The sequence below is a fragment of the Astatotilapia calliptera genome, chromosome 7, assembly GCF_900246225.1.
Source record: "Astatotilapia calliptera chromosome 7, fAstCal1.2, whole genome shotgun sequence".
NCBI classification, from domain to species: Eukaryota; Metazoa; Chordata; class Actinopteri; order Cichliformes; family Cichlidae; genus Astatotilapia; species Astatotilapia calliptera.
The window spans coordinates 4,524,930-4,548,882 of NC_039308.1; the positions used below are offsets into that span (position 1 = coordinate 4,524,930).

Sequence of the window (23,953 nt, forward strand, 5' to 3'; positions counted from 1 at the left end):
CCCCGCTTTAAGTCGCTTTCTCATCTGCACATCGAAACCAATTCTACGAAAAGTGGAAAAACAATCAACAGCCCCAGATGGTTAATAGATTGGGTTTTTCTGCAACATGAGATAACAGGAAGTTTCAGAATATCAATCTGATTATCTGATAAAACAAGCTGAAAAAACCCAATGAGTGTTCTACAAAGTCCTTACAATGCATGCAGTATCTTTATCTCATGTCTCAAACAACGCAGATTAATAGGTCAGGCTGTAAATAGTACAGTATAATTTGATGATAAATTCAATTAACAGGGATCTTTTTGTGGTTACATGTCTTCCATCTTATGGTTTTAGAAATTGTCGAGCAAACGCTAACGGCCTCGGCAAGTTGCTTGAAGAGTTATACCAGATAGACAGAAGGCAACTAAACTCTACTGAAACATCCAAGCTATACTATCAGTGGCAGTGGGACAATGTGAGAACAGCCACACCAAGGCAGTACAGTGCGCAACACTGGATGTGGTGTACAACACTAGAGGCCAACTTCAAGCCAGTGGCACAACTTACCATAAAGTGTGGGATGTACCAAGGAGATGGCCTGTGAACACTGCTGTCCTGCATAGATTTGAAACCCCCTCAGTGCAACCATTAAAAAGACTGGCTATGGATACCGACTACAGAAAGGAGCAATCATCAGCCTCCTCCTCTGCATGGATGACATCATGCTGTATGCCAGGAACAAGACATTGATTCACTGATTCCACCACGAGAATCTACAGCAGGGGTCGGGGAACTCCAGGCCTCAAGGGCCGGTGTCCTGCAGGTTTTAGACATGTCCTTGAGCCAACACAGATGATTTAAATGGTTAAATTACCTCCTTAACATGTCTTGAAGTTTCCAAAGGCCTAATTATTTGACTCAGGTGTGTTGACCCAAGGTTAAAAGCTGCAGGACACCGGCCCTTGAGGCCTGGAGTTCCGCACCCCTGATCAGAGCAACGACATCGGAATGTCAATCGGACTGGAGAGGTGTAGTCGGAGGGTAATGAAGAGAGGGAAGGTAGTCAGAAGTGAGGTGATTGTACTACTAGACGGTAACATTACAGACATCGAGGACAGCTACAGATACCTAGGAATCCCACAGGCAAATGGGAACTAAGACGAGGCCACTTAGAAAGCCGCACCTAAGAAGTCCTGAGGAGTCAGCTGAATGGAAAGAACAAGATCCAGGCAACCAACACCTACACCTGAGTTTTTCAAGGTTCAAGGTTCAAGGTTCTTTATTATTTGTCACATGCATAGTTATACAAGTATAACACACAGTGAAATGTAGCCTGACACGCTCCTCGACATGTGCAAAAATTGGGGGGGGGGGGGGGGGGGGGGTGTAGAGGAAGAACATTATATATATATATATACATACATATAGTAAATACATACATATAGTATATACACTGGGTGAATGTGCAGTAGTAGCAGCAAGCAGGTGAATTCTGTACATTAATATGAATAGACATCTGACTATTTTACAGGATAGACAATATAAACATATTTAAAATTAAAGGAATTGAAATGTACATTGTGCCTTGGTTTAGTGTCTGGAAGAGTCCTGTCTCAGTCAATTATAGATGATGTGAGAGGGCGGGTGTGTGTGTTTAGGGCACGGATGGCTTGGGGATAGAAGCTCCTCTTGAGTCTCTCTGTCCTTGCCCGGAAGATGCGGAACCTTCTACCAGATTGCAGAAGTTGGAACAGTTTGTTGCCTGGATGGGACGGGTCCTTCAGTATCTGCGCTGCTCTAGTCCGGCATCTCCTGGTGTAGGTGTCCTGAAGCGGGGGGAGAGCAATCCTGCAGCAGCGTTCTGCTGTACGGATCACTCTCTGGAGAGCTTTATGGTCCTTCACACAGCTGTTCCCGAACCACGATGTCACGTTCTGTGTGAGGATGCTCTCCACAGCGCCTGTATAGAAAATCCTGAGGATCTTTGGAGAGACCCTGAGCTTCCTCAGTTGTCGTAGGTGATACAGGCGCTGCCTAGCCTTTTTGGTCTGGACCTGAATGTGGGCAGCCCATGTCAGGTCTGAGGAGATGTGGACACCAAGATACTTGAAGGACTGCACCCTCTCCACTGGAGCTCCATTGATGATAATGGGCTTGTAGTCTCTGTGCTGACCCCTTCTGAAGTCCACCACCAGCTCCTTGGTCTTGCTGACGTTCAGCTGGAGGTGGTTTTTAATACATGGGAGAATGGATCTAGGATTTGATGTTGTTTACATCAAATTATTTGAATTTGATTTCTATCAGCTCAAATCAGTCTATTTTCCTCTGGCCTTCACAAAGTATTTTCTCCCCAAAAAAAACGCTGCTCACTGGATATTTCCTCTTTATCAGACCATTCTCTGTAAACCCTGGAGACCCTAAAGTTTGGGAAAATTCAAGTAAATCAGCCATTTATGAAATATTCAGACCAGCTCGACTGACACCAACAACCACACCACATTTAAAGTCACTTAAATCTCCTTTGGCCGATTGGATGATTAGATATGAGTTGAACAGCAGATATGGTGCAAAATGTAGTTTGATTGGTTTTGGTCATATACAATCACAAGGAAATCATTTTTAAATGCTTTTCAACAGAAATGTTTGATACTACAGATCATTTTACCTCAATTGCAAGAAATGGAAAGGTCACTGACTGTTTGACTGAAAGATTAATGTTAAAAGTTCAAATGTGTTAGTAGACACAGAGGATCGTCAATGTCTACAAAGTAACTGACATCATGACATGCTTTTCCTTTAAAATGCCCCACCTCTTTATGGGAACTGTAAAGAACCGCAGTAACATTCTCACCACTCCGTCTCCCACATGGAAAATATACAATTTATAAATATGTCACATTGTGCACATTCACCTTCAACTGCTTCTATTAACACATTTTCATAACCAGCATACTGATAAATTCCAAAACAAAGGCCACAGCATGAAAACACTTTTACATTCAGTGTCAGATGGAGTCGTTGAGCTTTGTGAAATGAAACTTTAATGAAGAATAAAGCAAAATAATAAAGAAAGACAAAATCTTTTTAGATACACTGTAGCAGCATAACAATAACACAGTGAAGACAAATGATCACATGATTTGATACATGTTATACGTAGCTAGATCCAAAAGCCTGAGAACACATTTAACGTGCGCAAAACTTTCATCTGAACCTGAAAATAATCTCAGAGTCTGAGGAATCAAAAATATTTGAAATTGTTTTTAACAATCGCTCTCAGAGATTAGAGGCAGGAAAACAAGGGCCTTTGTAAGGTGAGGGAGAGATACCACAGTGGATCAGACGGTGAGAGTTTAAGTCTGGTGGTGTTTCCAGACCCAGAGCTGAACACCTGATGTGAGTCAACTGCACCCTGACTGAGGGCAAGCAGTGATCCATTCTTCAGAGATGTGCTCCAACAGTGATGTAGATCTTTGTGGAGAAGAATTCACACTGCAGCAGGATATTGAAGCCAAACACACCTCAAAGCTTTGGAGAGCTGCTTAAAGAAAGCCTAAGAGTGCTGAACATAAACTTTGCTCATCAAATGAGGCTCTTTGAGACACAGTCACATCAACCTGGGTCAACATGGCTTAAGGGGAGGTAGGCGGTGTGGAATACTATATGGACAAACGTATGGGGTCACCTACACATTACACCTACAGGCCATGAAAACCCACATCCCAATTTTAATTCCAGAAGAGGAACTCTGGAGTTTCTTAGTCACCAAAACATTGGAGACTTTTTCAGCACTCTGTCTTTGCACTCACTAACCCTGCCATCTAACTTTATGTCGTCTGGCACTTCATGTGGTTCTTCAATGCTCCCATCTTACAGTAAGAGCACCTTCAGATGATTATGGGATATTAATGAGGGAAGACACTTTATCAACTGAGTTTTACATACTGGATTAACATAATTCCCAAATTATGAAGTTGATATTGTGATAATGTAAAAAAAAAAAATTGAAATCAGCATAAAATATATGTTCTCTATATTCTGCAGCTGTAATTAAGCAGGTAAAGAATAAAGGGGTTAAAATTCCAGCAACAGTTTACAAAGTAACTTCATGGAGTGAAAGCATTTTGTGATTTTTGAAGTGTTAATTGTAGCATTGGTTCAATTTTCGCTCTCTCTTCTTTAACAAATTGTTCCATTGCCCACTTCACAGTCTGCTTCACACAGAAAAGCGTTCTGGGTGTCTCGATCCTGCAGAAGAATCAGTATCATTATTTTGCTCTCATATTTACACATTTTACTCTTAATAGGAGAGTTATGCTTTAATGTGGACGATTATACATTGCTTATACATTACTTCATGGCAAACATTAGTGATCGAATCAAAGAGACAGTGAAAGACAAACTTACACAAATGCTGGTGTGGAACATTGTCTGTGAGTTTTCACGATGGACACGATGTTCGCCTTTGGGATCCGTTTGTCAAAGAAGTGAAAACAGCAAAGGTCAGGTGAAATCACTGCCTTAGCTGTAACAGAAAAACAGGGATTACTCAGTGCTGCGTCTGCTTCTAATGACTTCTCCAACATACCAGATATAAATAAGGTTCATGCTCATTAGCTGCTTCTGGGTCCAAACTCTCCCCTTCAAACGAACACTGCGGCACCACTGAGAGTTACAAACTGTCTAAATTCTTTCATCTGTAATAAAATCATCAGCGTTGCTGCTTTACCAGGCGTAACAATTAAGTTTAACATCCAGGCATCCATGAAAACAGGATTTATAAAGTTTAATGGAGTTCAAAGTTAGCAGGGAATTAGCTCGATAGTATCTTATATTTGGATGGAAACTATGTTCTGACTACAAGTTAAATTTCTTTTAGCATTTATTGTTTGTTTTTTTTATTGTCACAATTCCAACCCTCCCCCTTTATCTTGCTTGGGACTGGGAAAAGTGACACAAAATAGGCACTCTGGAGGAGTTTTTTTTCTTTTTTAATGAGCGGGTAGTTTTATACCTTGTGATCCACAAAAAGTAACAGTAAAAGAAGAACTGACTGCGTAACAGTCGGGGGGGATTCATTTGCAGTTTGGACGCGTAGGTGTGAACATCTCTTGCTCTGACAGCAACTGAGGGCGACTGCTGCGTGAGGTCTATCACCAGCAAAAGTCGCCAGATTTGTCGCTGGTGGCTTTTTAGAAAAAAAGTCACTAAGGCGGTCTAAACCCCTCATACACACAATATTAACATGGACTGAACCACTACTCACAACCAATGGCCCTTTATATAACTACTGTATAAATTATCCATATATCTCACTGATCTCAACTGCACTACTGTAAATGCTGCATAGACAATCAATATAATAATTATAGTTTTACAACTGTTTATTAATACTCCAATTGTATATCTACAATCTATATAGTTTTCACATTTTTAACCACATGTATAACCTGTTATATAGCCTGTACATAGCTTGTTCACTCACTAGAGCTATAGCCTGAACATACTTACACTTATAGTATATTCATAACATACCTTCATACCATGTACATTGTAACATACCTATAATAGATCCATATTGTGTAATATCTATATTATTGCTAAAGAACTTTCTGGATGGATGCAAACTGCATTTCGTTGCCTTGTACTTGTGGCATGTGAAATGACAATAAAGTTTAATTCTAATTATAAAACTTGCTAAATATAGTGACAAAGTCACTAAGTTAGCAACACTGGGTTCGTGCGTCATCACTGCAAAAACAATTTTAGAAAGTCTTGTTCATCCTATTGGTCCAATTGAGCTAGTTAACTAGCTTTAAAAAGCATTATTTGTAAATAAATAAATAAATGTACTATGATAATTTTTTAAGGCACGGTAAGACGCTGGAAAATTTTATCCGCTTTTTAAATAAAAAAAAAATGAACTAAATATTTATGCAAAAATTGCACAGATAGATGACAAAATAACCATCATATAATTTCTCATGGCAAGAATTACTCATATTTTGTGTGTGAAAACAAGAATACCTGGGAAAAATCTAACACAGACTTACAGGCATCGCTGGGGTAAACTGCAAACACCATGAGCAGCAGTCCCGCCGTCAGGCTGAGAGTCTTCATGTTGACTGCACTGTAGACCTGATGATAGTGATGTTTCAGAAGATGTCTGAAGTGGCCTCCTGAGCTTTAAGTTGCTTTCTCATCTGCATATTCAGTGCAGTTCTAAGGAAAGTGGAAAAATGATCAACAACCCTGAAGGTGGTTAATAGATTGGGGTTTCTTGCAACATGAGACAACAGGAAGTTTCAAAGACTCAATATCACTCTGATTATCTGATAAAACAAGCTCAAACAAACCACTTCATCTTCTACAAAGTCCGTACGATGCATGCACTGCATGCATACTTGTATCTCAACTCAGAGTAGTAGGTCAAGCTGCAAATATTAAGCTATAATTAGATGGTAAATTCAATTAACAGGGATCTTTTCATGGTTCATTCATTCTTTGTTTCCCATTAAACCTCTTCTGTCATTTCATAATTTTCCTCAGTACTCCTTAATCACCAATTTCTGCACAACTGTCCTTCATGAAGGCTGCAGCAGATTCACGAGACAACACGTAAGACATCTGCTCATGCCTGATGTATATCAGTTCAGGTTACACAAATCATTTTCTGCAAAGAATATATGTATTATGGACAGTGTTGGTCAAGTTACTTGAAAAAAGTAATCAGTAACTAATTACTGATTACTTCCCCAAAAAAGTAATCCCGTTACTTTTTTGATTACTTATTTTCAAAAGTAATTAATTACTTAGTTACTTAGTTACTTTTTAAAAACACGATTTACAACCTGAAGAGGTGATAAAGCGATCGATCTTTCAGCCCAATTCTACTTTTTCTACATAAGCCATCATACAAAATGTAATCAAATGGAAAAGTCTCTTTTTAAAACTTGTTTTATTAGTTTTAATCTTTTAACTTTATGCATCAAGCAAAAATTTAATTATATGCAACATTCTTTGAGTTGAATAAATTAGTTTAACATTTAAACCTATTTTCTGCACATTCCAGCACATAAAATAAAATATTTTTTGTGTTTACACTCACTCTTTCAAATAGATGCAAGTAAAACACAGCAGAAAATAAATAAAGTCAAAGACTCAGCGGTGCTGTTGCTCTATTTTCACCTGTAAAGCAGGACTGCGGTAGGCGGAGGTTTACCCTGGTGCAGGTGTGCCGCAGCGGTCAGTGGAAGAATCCGCGAGTTTCTCTGTGAGTTTCCCATTACGTCATGGCGCACTCGGTGCTTGCTCGGAAGTTTAGGGGTTTTTTTCGCTGTAAAAAGAAGTTTTCTTCCGACGCACAACAGACACTAATGTTTTTGTCACTTTTTATGGAATCAAACTCAAAGTAAGGTCAGTACTTCCACGCTTTAAACGCTGCACGCTCATACTCTCTCTGCACTCGATATATGATCCATTGTTGATCTGCACACAGCTGTTGTCACTAACGGCGCACTCGCTTACGTCACTGTCGTGAGACATTCTCGCAAAAAATCACGGTTTTAGTAACGCAGTAACGCAGCGTTCCTACGGGAAAGTAACGGTAATCTAATTACCGTTTTTGCAATAGTAATCCCTTACTTTACTCGTTACTTGAAAAAAGTAATCAGATTACAGTAACGCGTTACCCATCTCTGATTATGGATGTGTTATGTTTACATGTTACACATTTGTCTGAATGCTAGCTGCAGAAACATTTCAAGCTGCATTGGAGGCACAGTTATAACTGATCCCACCTCATAGTTTTAAGCAACTACAAGCACTCTATTTAAAGTTGGAGAAAGACTGTGGCTTTGATTAAATGTAAACACATTCAATGTTCATGCTGGGTACTTTTCTGTTTGTTTGTATTACAACAGACCACAACAATGCTGACCTTTAACCAGGGAACTGCAATAGAAGATTTATAATGCTAACGTTGTGACCCGCTCAGTCTGATTCTGGGCGTTTCTTCATGTTAAAAATGTCATGTCTCCTTTGTTTTGAATTTCTCCTTCTCTCCTCCAAGTCGATTATTGTGTAGAGTTTTGGATTTGGTATATTTTTCATTTTTGTGTGTGAATTTAGACATATGCAAATTCAAAAGTGAAGGCCCCACAACCACGTGATCTGAGGTTTCCTAAGACATATCAAGCAGGGTGCTCCCAGAATGGTACAAAATACACCCTTGGTTGGAATGTTCCCAGAGTAGAGACTCTTGTTACTGTGTATTTACTTCAGCTGTGGGATATCGTCATTGAGAGAAAGCAATGTTTAAAGTCAGTGGGTTCTGTTAAACTCTGATGACTGTAATGTATGGCGCTTGCCATCGCCAGAAACAGGTGCTTGAAAACAAAACATACAGTAAGACAAAAGCAGAAATTCTAATCTTCACTGCTACTAAAAACATAGCTCAGAGTGGTCACAGTGTGCTGACTCAAATAAAAGGGGAATTTTCCTAGAAATGCCAAACATGATAAGCAATCATGACCCTGTGGTTAGAAGGAGACTGGAACAACAAGCAAAAAATATTTTGTACACCAGCAAAACAACCCAAATTCTGTCATGTTTGGCTGAAATGGTTGCTGAGGAGAAGTTAAAGAAGCTAAAGAGAGTGCACAGGTTCAGTCATTGTAGATGAGTCAAAAGATGCCATTGAATCAGAGCAAATTTCTTTCATATTTAAATACTAGTATAATCAGGGGTGCACAAAACTGGTACGCAGTTACGCATGCATGACAAAAATTAGGAACGCATAGTGACACTTGTGTTACCAAGCACCTTTGCGTTCTTGACCATGTCATTTAACCTTACACATGTTGCTTGTCACCATCTAAATGTCCAAAAAACAACAGACATTAAGTTGCTTCTTTGGCATTTCGCCACCAGCTGAGAAACACCACCTCTTCGGGTTTTTGGGGGATGTTGCTAACTCCGGGTCCGATAACAGGCACCACACCCGCAGTAGATGTGCTCGGTGTGAGGTCTCGCAGCAAGCTATCAAATACGGTGCATTTCTCGGCTTTAAAAAAAAAAAAAAAAAAAACACCGCTATGCGTTTCATCGGATTTGAGGTGTTACTTCCTTTGACAGTATCACAGTATCACCTTAAAGCACTTGTTGCAGGCTGCTGAGTTTGCATATTTTGCTGTGAAGTACAGCCAGACTTCAACCGCTTCACCTTGGGCATTTTTAATCTGTAGCTTTGCTCTAAAAGAATGTACGTACCTGGACCCGCCTACTATCCTCGGAAACGTAAAATGATTGGCTAGAATTCAAAGTGAATCTCAGGGAAAAAAAAGCACCGAAAAAAAGCACCGAAATGTGCGCTGCTTTTCGGTCTGGTTACTACCGTTTATGTTTATGTTATGCCATCATGGCACCGGATACCGGTACCCATCCCTAGTTCAGAGTGAGTGCTACAAAGAGGAAATAAAGTGTATTCAGGAAAGAATCACGATCTCCCCCTCAAGCAGTCTCTGGAAACTGCATCCTATTCTAGATGGTAATGGACTCTTAAGAGTTGGGGGCCGAATCATACAATCTGAACTGGACATCGACACCACTCACCCTCTCATCATCCCTGCCCGACACCACTTGGGAACGCTCTTAATACGGCACTATCATGACACTGAAACACCAAGGAAGACATTTCACAGAAGGTGAAATTAGAGCTGCAGGGTTCTGGATGGTAGGGGCCAAAAGGGCTATCAGCACAGTGCTTTTTAAGTGTGTCACATGCAAGAAATTGAGAGGAAAAGTGGAATGTCAGCAAATGGGAAACTTACCATCTGAACGAATGCAACTTGCACCCCCCTTCACATATGTGGGTGTAGACGTGTTCGGGCCATGGGACATTATAACCCGGCGCACAAGAAGAGGAAAAGCTAGCTCTAAAAGGTGGGCCGTGATGTTCTCATGTCTGTCGACAAGAGCAGTCCATATCGAGTTGATCGAATCAATGAGCACAGACAGTTTCATAAATGCTTTAAGGCGGCTTTTTGCAATCAGAGGCCTGGCAACCCATCTCCCGTTTCTGCTCGGTGACAGCTCGTACTTTTCCTTTTTCTCCCTCCCTCCCTCGCTCACAGACACATAACGGGTATGGCAGTCCATTCTCCCTGCAGCACGGACTACACTGCCCATGAGGCTACATTCTTTAGGGCGATGCCTGCAACACTCTGCCTATTGCCTTCATAAAAAAAACATTTCTTCACGTCATGAGACGGGAGATTGAGACACAGGCATTTGAACCTCTTAATACGCGTTTTGTTTGGGTTTCCACTGGCGTGGAATTACCAAAAATAGAGAGGGCATAGCCAAACATATGAAACAGGAAAAGACCGCCGTGTAATCCCTTTATTTCAACAAAGTTCAAGTTCAAGTTCAAGTTCAAGTTCAACTTTATTGTCACTTCAACCATATACAGTTTAAAAATACACAGTGAGGCAAAACAACGTTCCTCCAGGAACCAAGGTGCTACAAGACAAGTTAGTGCAAAAAAAATAATAATATATAATATATCTAGTAATAATATTGTGCAAAAGAGCATTTACAGGTTGGTGTGTGCGATGGTTTGGTGGTGTAGGTCAGTGTGTTTGCGCTTTGTGTTGGTTAGTCAGTCCAGTCTCAATGTTTTGAGGTATTTGAGTTAAGCTGAGTGATAATGTTAGTGTATGTGTGTGTGTGTGCGTGTTTATCAGTCAGTCCCTTTTTGCTGAGGAGACGGATGGCTTGTGGAAAAAAGCTGTTGCACAGTCTGGATGTGTGTGCCCGAATGCTTCGGTACCTTTTTCCAGATGGCAGGAGTGTAAAGAGTGTGTGAGAGGGGTGTGTCCGATCAGCCACAATGCTGGTGGCTTTGCGAATGCAGCGTGTGGTGTAGATGTCCTCAATAGAGGGTAGAGAGACCCCGATGATCTTCTCTGCTGTTCCCACTATCCGCTGTAGGGTCTTGCGGTCTGATATGGCACAGCTCCCAAACCAGACAGTGATGCAGCCGCTCAGGATGCTCTCAATAGTTCCTCTATAGAAGGTGGTCAGGATCGGTGGTGGAAGCCGGGCCTTTCTCAGTCTTCTCAGAAAGAAGAGACGCTGTTGGGCTTTCTTGTGCAGGGAGCTGGTGTTGAGGGACCAGCCGAGGTCCTTCTCCAGGTGTACGCCCAGGAATTTGGTGCTGTCAACGATCTCCACAGAGGAGCCGTTGATGCTCAGCGGTGAGTGGTCGCCTCGTGTCCTCCTAAAGTCAACAACCATCTCTTTTGTCTTGTCAACATTCAGAGACAGGTTGTTGTCCTTACACCAGTCCGTTAGTCTCTGCACTTCCTCTCTGTACGCTGACTCGTCGTTCTTGCTAATGAGACCCACCACGGTCGTGTCATCAGCGAATTTAAGTAACTGTATTCTGAATACCACCCTTTTAAACGGTAACTAACTGAATACAGTTACTCACATTTTGTATTTTAAATATGTAACGACGGTACATGTATTCTGTTACTCCCCAACACAGTCCATGACTAGGGATCTTCACCAGGAAATCAGGGACGGGTCCACGGGATCTAAACACAGAGTGAACACGTTAGAACGAAGGCACAGGTATAGCCTTCGGAGTCTAATACTACGAGAGCGGAGATACGCTAACGTGAGTCATGCAACAATCCAGCGATGAATGGCTGCCATCCCTCTGCTTAAATGCTGGTAGCATCAGTGAGAATCAGGTGTTTCCACTTCACAGGTGAGTGGGCCGAGGGCATTGACCCACAATAATTTCCGCCCCGGCGAGTGAGAGAGAGACAACAATGCAGCTGATCAGCTACCTGCTGATCCACCAACACTTGTAGTTTACAAAGCAACTTCAAGTGTGCACCTTTGGGATCCGTTTGTCAAAGAAGTGAAACGAGCAGAGGGCAGGTGATTTCACTGCGTTAGCTGCAACAGAAAAACAGGGATTACTCAGTGCTGTGTCTGCTTCTAATGACTTCTCCCACATATCAGATATAATTAAGGTTAAATGCTCATCAGGCAACAAACACAATTTGTTATATCTTAATAAAAGATTATGTTTGAAGGCTCTTATTTTATGTCTTGGAGCAAGATTATTAAGCAAAGACATAAAAGATAGAGATACATAGAAAATAGAAAAACAAAAAATCTGTCTCAATGAAGGACATGCCGGACATGTGACCACACTTTTTCCGCAAGGATTCAGAGTAAGAAAATTACAGTGAAGAACTTCCAGCCCACTTGAGATCAGCATTGGTCTTCATGACCATGAACTTATATGAGTTTGATGTCCTCGCTCTGTCTCACTCTGTGTCTGAATGAAGAGAAAGACAGAAATTCAAAAACTGATCTAACACAAGTACAAGTAGCAGACTTGCAGACATCACTGTGGTAAACTGAACATCACGAGCAGCAGTCCCACTGTCAGGCTGAGAGTCTTCATGCTGACTTCACTGTAGACCTGATGATGACGTGTCTGAAGTGATCGGTCCAATGACCACGCTTCAAGCCACGTTCTCATCAAACGAATTCTAAGAAACTGGGAAAAATTATCCACAACCCAAAGGTGGTTAATAGATTGGGGTTTTTCTGTACCATGAGACAAGTTTCAGGGACTCAATATATCCGATAAAACAAACTCAAACAAACCACTCATTATTTTACAAATAAATACATGCACTGATAATGCATGCATAGTCCCAATCTTCACTTTCTGCACAACTTTCCTTTACTCAAGCTGCACTGAAGGATCTACAGCAGGGGTGGGGAAACTCCAGGCCTCAAGTTTTAGACATGACCTTGATCGAAAACAGCTGATTTAAATGGCTAAATTACCTCCTTTTTCATAGGCCTGGTAATGAACTAATTTGATTCAGGTGTGTTGACTGTGATGGGAAATTTCTTTATCTTATGTGTGACAAAGTGGGTGAGAAGACCATTTGTCTATATTCTTAGTTAACATTCTTGTTTTGATTTAACCATATTTCACATGTAATCTGCAATAGGCAAACATCTACTATCCCGGGTTTGTTTATGTTTTGCACTTTTACAGATTATATAATATAACATCTTGGTTTAAATCAATTCATACAAGTTTGCTAAGTTAAGAACTTACCTTGCCTACCTGTCTTGTAGAAACAAAAGGAGGAAATGTAGTTTTACTTCCTGCTTTATACCTTCTGGGTTCATCTGAGGTCACAGGAAGAGACCAAGTGCAGAAGGGGAAGAACTCTTATAATTTAATAAAGTTGATTTTAGAGGGTTTATGGAGAAATAGATTTATTGTTGTAATATGTATTGATTACACCAAAGAGTTTATGTTGCCAGTAAAGAGGAGTAGTAGAGGTTTGAATATAATCATGTTCATCTTACCTACCTACTGAATGGAATAGTCCAGAGGAGAAATTGTTTGGTTAAGTGGACTATTTAAGCAGAAGAACTCAGGTGTTTTGGGGGAAAAGGTTCAGGTCAGTGTAGCTGTGTGCAGGTTGACCTTAATTTCTGTTGATTTAAGTTCAGTTATATTTATTTGAACTGAGTTATAGAGTTGAGTTTCTTATTTGTTTCTTTGTAAATATTGTTGGGCCACAAAATGGTGAATAAATCACTTGCTACACTGGACAGCATCAGTCTCCTGCACTTCTTTGACCGCTTAAGTCGAGTCCTACCACGTTATGTATTTATCTAATGTACTTTTGTATTTGTTTTTTAGTTACATACATATAGGATAGCATCACAAATGTGTCTTTATGCTTTATCACACCTTCACAGTGGGGCCATTGTAATAGGCCAGAGACATCCAGGCACCTGTGTGCGGGGGGGCTGTTGCTCATTTCTGGGGGGGAAAGGGAGGTGATTGCTGGTCGTTATTCTCTCTGAAGGGAAGGTTTCAAGGATGAGCTGAACTGGCAGGTATAGAGTGACGCAATGTGCTCTGGAATTCTCTTTGTCTCTGAGTTTTGCCAGTTTGTATATAAGATATCTATCATTAGAGACCATTGTTGTCTCCACTGCAGTGTATATAATAAACTCCACTTCAAAAGACGCTCACTGAGTGTTTGCAGGTTACTTGAAATTTTCACGACATGACCCAGGGTGATATCTAAAACCTGCAGGACACCGGCCCTTGAGGCCTGGAGTTCTCCACCCCTGATCTACAGCATTAACATTGGAATGTCAGCCGGACTGGAGAAGTGTAGTCGGATGGTAACGAAGAGAGGGAAAGTAGTCAGAACTGAGATGATTGTACTACTAGACGGTAACATTGGAGACATCGAGGATAGCTACAGATACCTAGGAATCCTACAGGCAAATGGGAACCAAGATGACCTGCCTTACCTGCAAAGGGTAAGACAAGTCCTGAGGAGTCAGCTGAATGGAAAGCACAAGATCCAGGCAACCAACACCTACGCTTGAGTTTTTAATACATGGGAGAATGGATGTAGAATGTTGTTTACATCAAATTTTGAACCTACCATCTGAATGTTGCAGCCAAAATCTAAACACATTACACAAAGCAACATTTATCAAATCTTCTATTGTCTAATTTTGGTGAGTCAGAACAAATTTCAATCTAATGTTAATTTTTGTAACTGACGAGTGACATTAAGTGGTTTTGCAGTGGTTATTTGAATAACTGTTCGATTTCTATCAGCTCAAATCAGTCTATTTTCCTCTGGCCTTCACAAAGTATTTTCTCCCAGAGAACCGCCGCTCACTGGATATTTCCTCTTTTTCAGACCATTCTCTGTAAACCATAGAGACCCTAAAGTTTGGGAAAATTCAAGTAAATCAGCCATTTATGAAATATTCAGACCAGCTCGACTGGCAAATAACAACCACACCACATTCAAAGTCACTTAAATCTCCTTTGGCTGATTGGATGATTAGATATGAGTTGAACAGGAACAGTACACTGTAAAAAAAAAAAAAAAAAAAAATCCTAAAAAAACATTAATATTCCAGCAGTTGGGGCGCCAAAATAATACCAGAAAATAACTTTCATAAAAATACGGTTATTTTCAGTAATGACAATACAGTTTGTTGCCCTAATTTTACATGGGATTTTGCCTTTTTCAAGTGCTTTTAAACATTAAATTAGGAACATTTTAATGTGATTAAAATATGAAATTACCTATAAACAAGGTCAATGAATGCGGCAATATGAATAATAATACTTAAATGTACAGAAATATACAGTTGGTTTAAATAATAATAACAGATTGCATTTATATAGCGCTTTTCGAGACCCTCAGAGCGCTTTACAATTCCACTATTCATTCACTCTCACACTGGTGGAGGCAAGCTACAGTCGTAGCCAGAGCTGCCCTGGGACAGACTGACAGAGGCGAGGCTGCCATATCGCACCATCGGCCCCTCACCAGTAGGTAGTAGGTGAAGTGTCTTGCCCAAGGACACAACGACCGAGACTGTCCAAGCCGGGGCTCGAACCAGCAACCTTCTGATTACAAGGCGAACTGCCAAATCTTGAGCCACGATCGCCCTAAGTAACAATGATAATAATTATTCTTTCATGTAACCAACTAACCAACCAGCTCACACCAGGATTTAGTTTGAGTTTGCACAGTGAGAAAATTACAGTGAAGAACTTACAGCTCACTTGAGATCAACATTGGTCTTCATGACAATACACATCAGTGACGCTGACATCATGGCTATCTCACTCTGTGATTGAACAAAGAAAAAAACACAGAAAATTCAAAGAACTACTGCTGCAAAAACCACTGGAAATGGTTACACACTAATTAAATTTATTTTAGGTAAGAAAAACCAAAGAAAAAAATGCTTGTGCAAAAGTCAAAGAGATACATGACAAAAATAACCAACATATAATTTCTAATGGCAAGATAAGATGCTCAGGATTACTCATATTTTGTGCGTGAAAACCTGGGAAAAATCTAACACAGACTTACAGGCATCGCTGTGCTAAACTGCAAACACCACGAGCAGCAGTCCCACCGTCAGGCTGAGTCTTCATGTTGCACTGTAGACCTGATGATGCTAATGTTTGAATGATGACTGATTTTGTCTGAATTCATCAGACCGTTCACCCCGCTTTAAGTCGCTTTCTCATCTGCATATTCAGTGCAGTTCTAAGGAAAGTGGAAAAATGATCAAGAACTCTGAAGGTGGTAAATAGATTGGGGTTTCTTGCAACATGAGACAACAGGAAGTTTCAAAGACTCAATATCACTCTGATTATCTGATAAAACAAGCTCAAACAAACCACTTCATCTTCTACAAAGTCCGTACGATGCATGCACTGCATGCATACTTGTATCTCAACTCAGAGTAGTAGGTCAAGCTGCAAATATTAAGCTATAATTAGATGGCAAATTCATTAACAGGGATCTTTTCATGGTTAATTAATTTTCTCCATAAACCTCTTCTGTCATTTCAGAATTTTCAGTACTCCTTAATTATCAATTTCTGCACAACTTTCCTTCATTCACGTAAGACATCTGCTCATGCCTGATGTATATCAGTTCAGGTTACACAAATCATTTTCTGCACACAAAATGTTAAAAATGCATTTGTGTATTGATACTCACTTTTGCACACAATAACATCTGTTATGGATGTTTTATGTTGCATATTTGTCTGAATGCTAGCTGCAGAAACATTTCCAAGCTGCATTGGAGGCACAGTTATAAATGATCCCACCTCATGGTAGTGACTAAAAGTAGCAAAAAAAAAAAAAAAAAAGCACTCTATTTAAAGTTAGAGAAAGACTGTGGCTTTGATTGAATGTAAACACATTCACTGTTCATGCTGGGTACTTTTCTTTGGGGTTTTTTTAAATTTACAACAGACCACAACCATGCTGACCTTTAACCAGGAAACTGCAATAGAAGATCAAAAATGCTAACGTTGTCTGATTTTGGGCGTTTCTTCATGGTAAAAATGTTATGAGTGCTCCTTTGTTTTGAATTTCTTTTTCACTCCTCCAAGTCGATTATTGCGCAGAGTTTTAGATTTGGTATATTTTTCATTTTTGTGTGTGAATTTAGACATATGCAAATTCAAAAGTGAAGGCCCCACAACCACGTGATCTGAGGTTTCCTAAGACATATCAAGCAGGGTGCTCCCAGAATGGTACAAAATACACCCTTGGTTGGAATGTTCCCAGAGTAGAGACTCTTGTTACTGTGTATTTACTTCAGCTGTGGGATATCGTCATTGGGAGAAAGCAATGTTTAAAGTCAGTGGGTTTTGTTAAACTCTGATGACTGTAATGTATGGCGCTTGCCATCGCCAGAAACAGGTGCTTGAAAGAGTGGTCACAGTGTACTGACTCAAATAAAAGGGGCATTTTCCTAGAAATGTTCAATGTGGAAAGCAATCATGACCCTGTGCTTGTCAGGTCCCAGCATCCTCGTGTCGCAATATCATGGACAGATTGCTGGTTTTTTTGTGTGTACTAGAAGAGATCTCTTCAGAGACCAACAGAGAGCTGTAGGAGCAAGGGGCATTCTGGTTCAGATGGGTCTGAATTTTGTTGGAAGCCTTACACTCTGAGTGGCTTTAACATGTTATCAGAAATGCTTCAGTCCGAAAACTGTTGACCTGTCTAAGGCTATAAATCTAGTTGAACTGCTTAAGGAGACAGTGGTTCATTACTCTACTGAATCCTTTTTTGATGACCTGTCGACTGATATTGTGGGGAAAAAGAAAGCAAGAAAACTTAATGATTCTCTTGTCTCACTTCTTGCCTTGGACCGCATGCAGACCCACACAGCAAACGATGTTCAGAATCAAAAAATGTTATCCAGTTATAGATAGTATGATGGAAGAAATGGAAAAAACACTTTTCTATCCTGAGCTGTAATATTATGAAAGGTGGTCAGGCTTGAGGCGACTGTTGTTGTGATTTGGTGCTGTAAAAATAAAATTGAACTGAATTCACTAGTGAACCCTGTTGGTGAAAAACAGAAAACACCAGAATTTTTAGACCATGTTCACATATGGCTTCTTCTATGCATGATGGAGCTTTAACCTGCATTTGCGGATGCCACAGTGAATTGTGTTCATGGACTGTAATTTGTGGAAGTATTCTTGAGCACGAGCACTAAATTCCATGAGAGAATGCATCCATGATGTTAATCTCCTGTTCCATCACATCATGAAGGTGCTCTATTAGATTGAGATCTGGTGACTGTGGAGGCCATTCGAGTTGAAGAAACCAGTTGGGGAGATTTCACCTTTCTGACATGAGGCATTATTCTGCTGGAAGCTGCAATCAGAAGATGGGTACACTGTGGTCACAATTAAGGGGCCCAAAGTTGGACAAGAAAATATATCATAATATACCATTGTTATGGCCCTGTCCATAATCTGTTTTGGTGGTTGTTTCCTTTGTCTGTGCCTTTAAGTCTTTGCAGGTCCCTGAGTGGATGAGCTGACGGCTGCCGATTGGTCCGGCGATCATGTGGTCGCATTCAAAATCCCTCCACCAGCAGTTGTCCCGGGGGCAGCCACTGACAGCAGCAGCAGACCTGACCCTGGCCTCCAAAACCTGAGACATTTGTGCCTGTGACTTTGTGCGACTTTTCTCAGTTCTGTATATAGTGTGTACATTAGTTTTCATTGTAAATAGCACATTGTAAATAGCACTGCAACAGAAGGGGTGAGCTGCCTTATTGTTTTTCCTTGCACTGTTTTCTCCTGTTTATTTCAGTTAGGGAGTTAGGTGTAGCGCTTGTCTTTTGTTTGATGTTTGATTTCACATAGGGTTTTAGATAGCACCTCCTCCTGACTTAGCTTGTTTTGTTTGTTATTTTGGCCTTTGTTCACCCCGGAGCTTCATTTTTGCAGTGTAGTGAAATAAATCACCATTCACTAAGACATTGGTTTTCCCTCTGTGTATGGTTTTGGGGACCAGGGCGGGGCAATCTTTTCAAACTTATGTTGCATTCCTGTACCCCTAGACTGGGGCGTAACAACCATATCATCAAAAGTCTACCCACAAAGCAAAATTGTTATGGCCCAGATCTGGCCCATACAATGTGCTTACACATTGCCCACATACCGCAAAGGATGACGGCCCTTTGGTGGCCCAGATCTGGTTTGCCAGAGGTGGCCCACACATGGGCCAGCACAAGGCCAGTTGCAGACACACTGCTGGCCCTGTGCTGGCCCAAGATGTCAGCCTAATGTGTACCTTAATCAAGCCATGTAATAACAACATGTGCCGGAACATGATAGTGCAAAAGTAACATGACAAAACTCTGCTCCGACTGTGAATGGACTGATTCTTATATAGTGCTTTTCTACTCTCCCAGATTACTCAAAGTGCTCTATACAACAATCCACATTAACACACTTCCTAACTACATTCATACACATTCACTGTCTTGACATGCAGACTGGAGAAGCCAGGAAACAAACCACTAACCTTCTGATCAGTAGGTGACCTGCTCTACCTCCTGAGCTGCAGCCACCCAGTGGTAAACATGAGTAAACCCTCACTAGGGTTTTAGATAAAGTGTACACTCACAAATAGGGATGGGTACCGGTATCCGGTGGCATGATGGCACCGGTTCTGACATAAACGGTAGTAACCAGACCGAAAAGCAGCGCACATTTCGGTGCTTTATTTCGGTGCTTTATTTTCCTGAGATGTCATACACTTTGAATTCTAGCCAATCATTTTACGTTTCCGAGGATAGTAGGCGGGCCCAGGTACGTACATTCTTTTAGAGCAGAGCTACAGATTAAAAATGCCCAAGGCGAAGCGGTCAAAAGTCTGGCTGTACTTCACAGCAAAAGATGCAAACTCAGCAGCCTGCAACAAGTGCTTTAAGCTGATACTGTGATACTGTCAAAGGAGGTAACACCTCAAATCCGATGAAACACCTGGCGACGCATAGCATTTTGTTAAAAGCCGAAAAATGCACCGTATTTGATAGCTTGCTGCGAGACCTCACACCGAGCACATCTACTGTGGGTGTGGTGCCTGTTATCGGACCCGGACTTAGCAACATCCCCCAAGAACCCGAAGAGGAGAGTCCTGGCCCCTAGCCCTGCCAGTGTAGCAGAAATGATGACGGATGATGATGCAGCAGCAGCCGTTCTTCTCTGAGTGAGTAGCTTAATGTTGTTTGTGTGTAATTTACGTTGAGTAGGCTAACCACGTGATTACATTAATGCACGTAAGGTGAACTAGCAAACACTGTCGTAGTTACATGCGGCTGTCTTCTTGTTTGATGGCAGATACTCCCTTCACCCTGGCCAAAAAGGCTAAAATGACCAAAGAAAAAGTGGAAAACAGTTAAACATGAGAGGTTTTGGACGAAGTTTGTGTTTTTTCCATTGTTTAAGCACTGCTTCCAGACAAGAGTGATACCATATATGCCCTCTAGCTGCAGAAAAGGCTAACATTGTTATCTTTTTACAAAAAAACAGCTGAACATGAACATGCTTTAGCACCCCCAAAAATGCTGCCAGAGCCATGGTGGCTGAGACGCAGCGGAGCGGAGGTTTAAGTGCCTGGCTTAAAACAGGACATATTAGCTGCATTTAACCTTCAGTTACTCTTTATATAGTTAGGTAGGAGTCAGACCAGGTTTCTTTTTAGCTGAAAAACCTTACACCAGGTAACCTGCAGTGTCTAAAACGTGTTTTCCGACAACGTTTGCTACCCTACAATCCGTCCTGCTCAGTAGTAAATTCAGTGACATTTGACCATCCTGTTGCTCCCATTGAAATGTATACAGCCTATTTAAAATCTAAAACTTAGAATTGTCCGCAGCCTACTGTTGTTACCACTGTCCTGTTTGAAATGGATACTAACTAGCTAACTGACTGGATGCCCATTAACCTTATAACTCCTGTTGTGCGTGTATGTGTGTGTGTTTGTGTACAGAGAGACAGCCAGGTTCATACTGGATATAAGGAAGTTTTTACAAAAAAAGGAGCCACATTCAGGTAAAAGTGTAAGATCAAATGATCCGTCAATCAAGAATAATGTTGGATCAGTGTTTCAATGTTTATATCTTTTATTAGATGTTCATGTGGTTTGGTTATTTGCCTTTTGGTTGAAAGTACACTGAGAGAGGACTTTTTGTTAGTGATCTTAATAGAATTTTTTTCATATTAATGTAATTTTTCATCTAATTGAATACAATCTATTTGTGTATGATTGTCAGTCCAAAGAGGGAGAGAGGAAAGAGGGGAACGTGAGGAGAAAGTACAAGGTCAGGAAGAACCAGGTAAGAAAACAGACAGGGAACAGTGACAGGCACAACAGAAACTGTTAAACTGACAAAGAGAAAAAACCTGATTTTACTCACACAATCTGGAAGTTGTGTTCTCCCTATATTAAAGCTGCTATACAGAATCTGCAAAACAAACTGGGTTGAAACATTTTGACCCTCTTTAACAACATTCCAACATAACATTATCATTGATTGGGGAGATTAAAATTAATGATATATTTTTATGTGGTTCAGCCACAACTCTACTAAAACCTCAGCCAGTAATAGGTAGGCCAACATTTGGACCGTCCAGTTGTCTGTATGACTGCCGCAGTACGTACATCACATTTGCACACTATCAGAAAGAGCCAAACAGCCCTGGTGGAGTGAGGAGCTGTAAAGAGAAGCAGAAGCTCTGTTTATATTCTAAAAATGTTTTAAGCTTGTTTCAAAGATTCTGTACAGCAGCTTTAAATGTTTTCCAAAAGCACACATACACTTATCAGTGTTTCTCAAACTTGTTACAGTGTGTACCACCTGATAAAAATGTCAAGCTCTCCCAAGTACCACTATGAAAGCATGAAAGTCATAAATCTTACAACACAAAATTATTATTAATAAATTAGTAAAATTAGCATCTGCAATAAAGATTTTTTCATACATTGTATACATTCAACCACGGGCAAAGTTGCCTCCATTTTTATAGTTTTTATTAATATTTCGTAATAATTTATTCTGTTTTGGGAGTATTTTTATTTATCTGTATTATATTATACATACACATTAAAAGTGAATCTCTGTCCAAAAAATGCACTCAGTTTACTTTTTACTCACTATGAGCATCATTCATTATTCTCCCCCAGTAATTAAGGTTAGGATGTGTATTTTTTTATTCCAATCCATTCTTCTTTTGCGGCATTTAAATAACCTTTATCAGATTTGATGGTTTTGTTACAGACTTTTCAAAAAAGTGTTTTGCTTTTCTTTCACAAATGTGGGGATTAAATTGTGTTAAAATGCACAAAACAGTGATGTCATGTTTTGTGACGAGGACCCAGGCACAGAGAGACTTGATGAATTTAAGAAGCTTATGATTTAATAAAGAAATTTGCTGACTTGCACAGAGATGGTAAAATTATGATGACTGATAACGGAGACTAAGACAACAGACGATGAGGACAGGAAGGAACAGGGGTTTAAATGCACCAAAGTGAGTCAGAGAGAACTCGGGACAACATTTAAGGATGCAGGGACTGACAGAGACAGGTTTATCTTGCCTGGCTGGGCAGCTCTCTGGGTGCTCAGCACCCCCAAAGCTCTGATCCTGGGTTCAGCCTTCCCTGACAGCACACCCTGCACCCGCTACTCCACCCCTCCCCTGCAGCTGAGCCACAAACCACACATACTTTTACATTCACTATCAGATGAAGTCGATGAGTTTTGTGAAATGAAACTTTAATGAAGAATAAAGCAAAACAACACAATGTGATAGAAAAATGATTTCAATTGCATAGTGAAAGAAAATTATAAAATAATTCAATACATGTTTTTACATATTGTTGCATTATAAACTTTCCTCATCAGATGAAGCTCTTTAAGACATTGTCATATCAGGCTGGGTCAAAATCTCCTTTGGTTGTCAAATTGTTCTTTTGCCCACTCTGCAGTCTGTTTAACACACAAAAGCCTTTTGTGTGTCTTGATCCTGTAGAAAAGTCAGTATCATTATTTTGCTCTCATATTCACACATTTTACGGTTAATAGCAGAGTTACGGCTTCAATCTCAACGATTATACATTGCTTATACATGACTTACTTGGCAAACATTAGTGATTGTATCAAAGAGACAGTGAAAGACAAACTTACACAAATGCTGGTGTGGGGCATTGTCTGTGAGTTTTCACGATGGAGACGATGTTCGCCTTTGGGATCCGTTTGTCAAAGAAGTGAAAACAACAAAAGTCAGGAGAAATCACTGCCTTAGCTGTAGCAGAAAAACAGGGATTACTCAGTGCTGCGTCTGCTTCTAATGACTTCTCCAACATACCAGATATAATTAAGGTTAATGCAACAAAATACAATTTGTTATATCTTAATGACAGATACAGTTTGAAGGCTCCTATTTAAGTTAAAAAAATAAATATGTCTCAGTGAAGTACATGCCGAACATGTGACCACACTTGTTTACACGAGGATTCAATCTGACTTTTAATTACAGTAAAGAATTTAAGATCAACACTGGTCTTCATGACCATGAACTTATATGAGTTTGATGTCCTCGCTCTGTCTCACTCTGTGTCTGAATGCAGAGAAAGACAGAAATTCAAAAACTGATCTAACACAAGTACAAGTAGCAGACTTACAGGCATCGCTGTGGTAAACGGTGAACAGCACGAGCAGCAGTCCCACTGTCAGGCTGAGAGTCTTCATGCTGACTTCACTGTAGACCTGATGATCCTGATGTTTCAAAAGATGTCTGAATGATCGGTCCGATCACCCTGCTTTAAGTCACGTTCTCATCTGCATATTCAAACCACTTCTTAGAAACTGGAAAAATGATCAACAACCCCAAAGGTGGTTAATAGATTGGGGTTTTTCTGTACCATGAGACAACAGGAAGTTTCAGGGACTCAATATATCTGATAAAACGCTCAAACAAACCACTCGGTGCTCTACCAATAAATACATGCACTGATAATGCATGCTTAGTC

At 40.4% G+C, this 23,953-nt stretch overlaps 2 protein-coding genes across 2 annotated transcripts in view; both read right to left on the reverse strand.

Annotated features, from left to right (window-relative positions):
- Positions 1-23,703, reverse strand: part of LOC113025138 (C-C motif chemokine 3-like) — a 72,235-nt gene extending 48,532 nt beyond the window's left edge. Inside the window, exons 1-2 of the mRNA XM_026172593.1 lie at positions 23,606-23,703; positions 23,109-23,226 (exon numbers count right to left, since the gene is read on the reverse strand). Coding sequence (XP_026028378.1) covers positions 23,109-23,226; positions 23,606-23,672 — 185 coding nt within the window. The 5' untranslated portion in view covers positions 23,673-23,703. The remainder of the gene's footprint in view (positions 1-23,108; positions 23,227-23,605) is intronic.
- On the reverse strand, positions 4,061-6,111 carry LOC113025137 (C-C motif chemokine 4-like). Its single transcript, XM_026172591.1, has 3 exons — positions 6,036-6,111; positions 4,390-4,507; positions 4,061-4,230 (listed from the first exon to the last, which is right to left on the reverse strand). The coding sequence occupies exons 1-3, from the start codon at positions 6,100-6,102 to the stop codon at positions 4,089-4,091; spliced, it is 327 nt and encodes a 108-aa protein (XP_026028376.1). The 5' UTR covers positions 6,103-6,111; the 3' UTR covers positions 4,061-4,088.
- Positions 23,704-23,953: the final 250 nt, after the last annotated feature.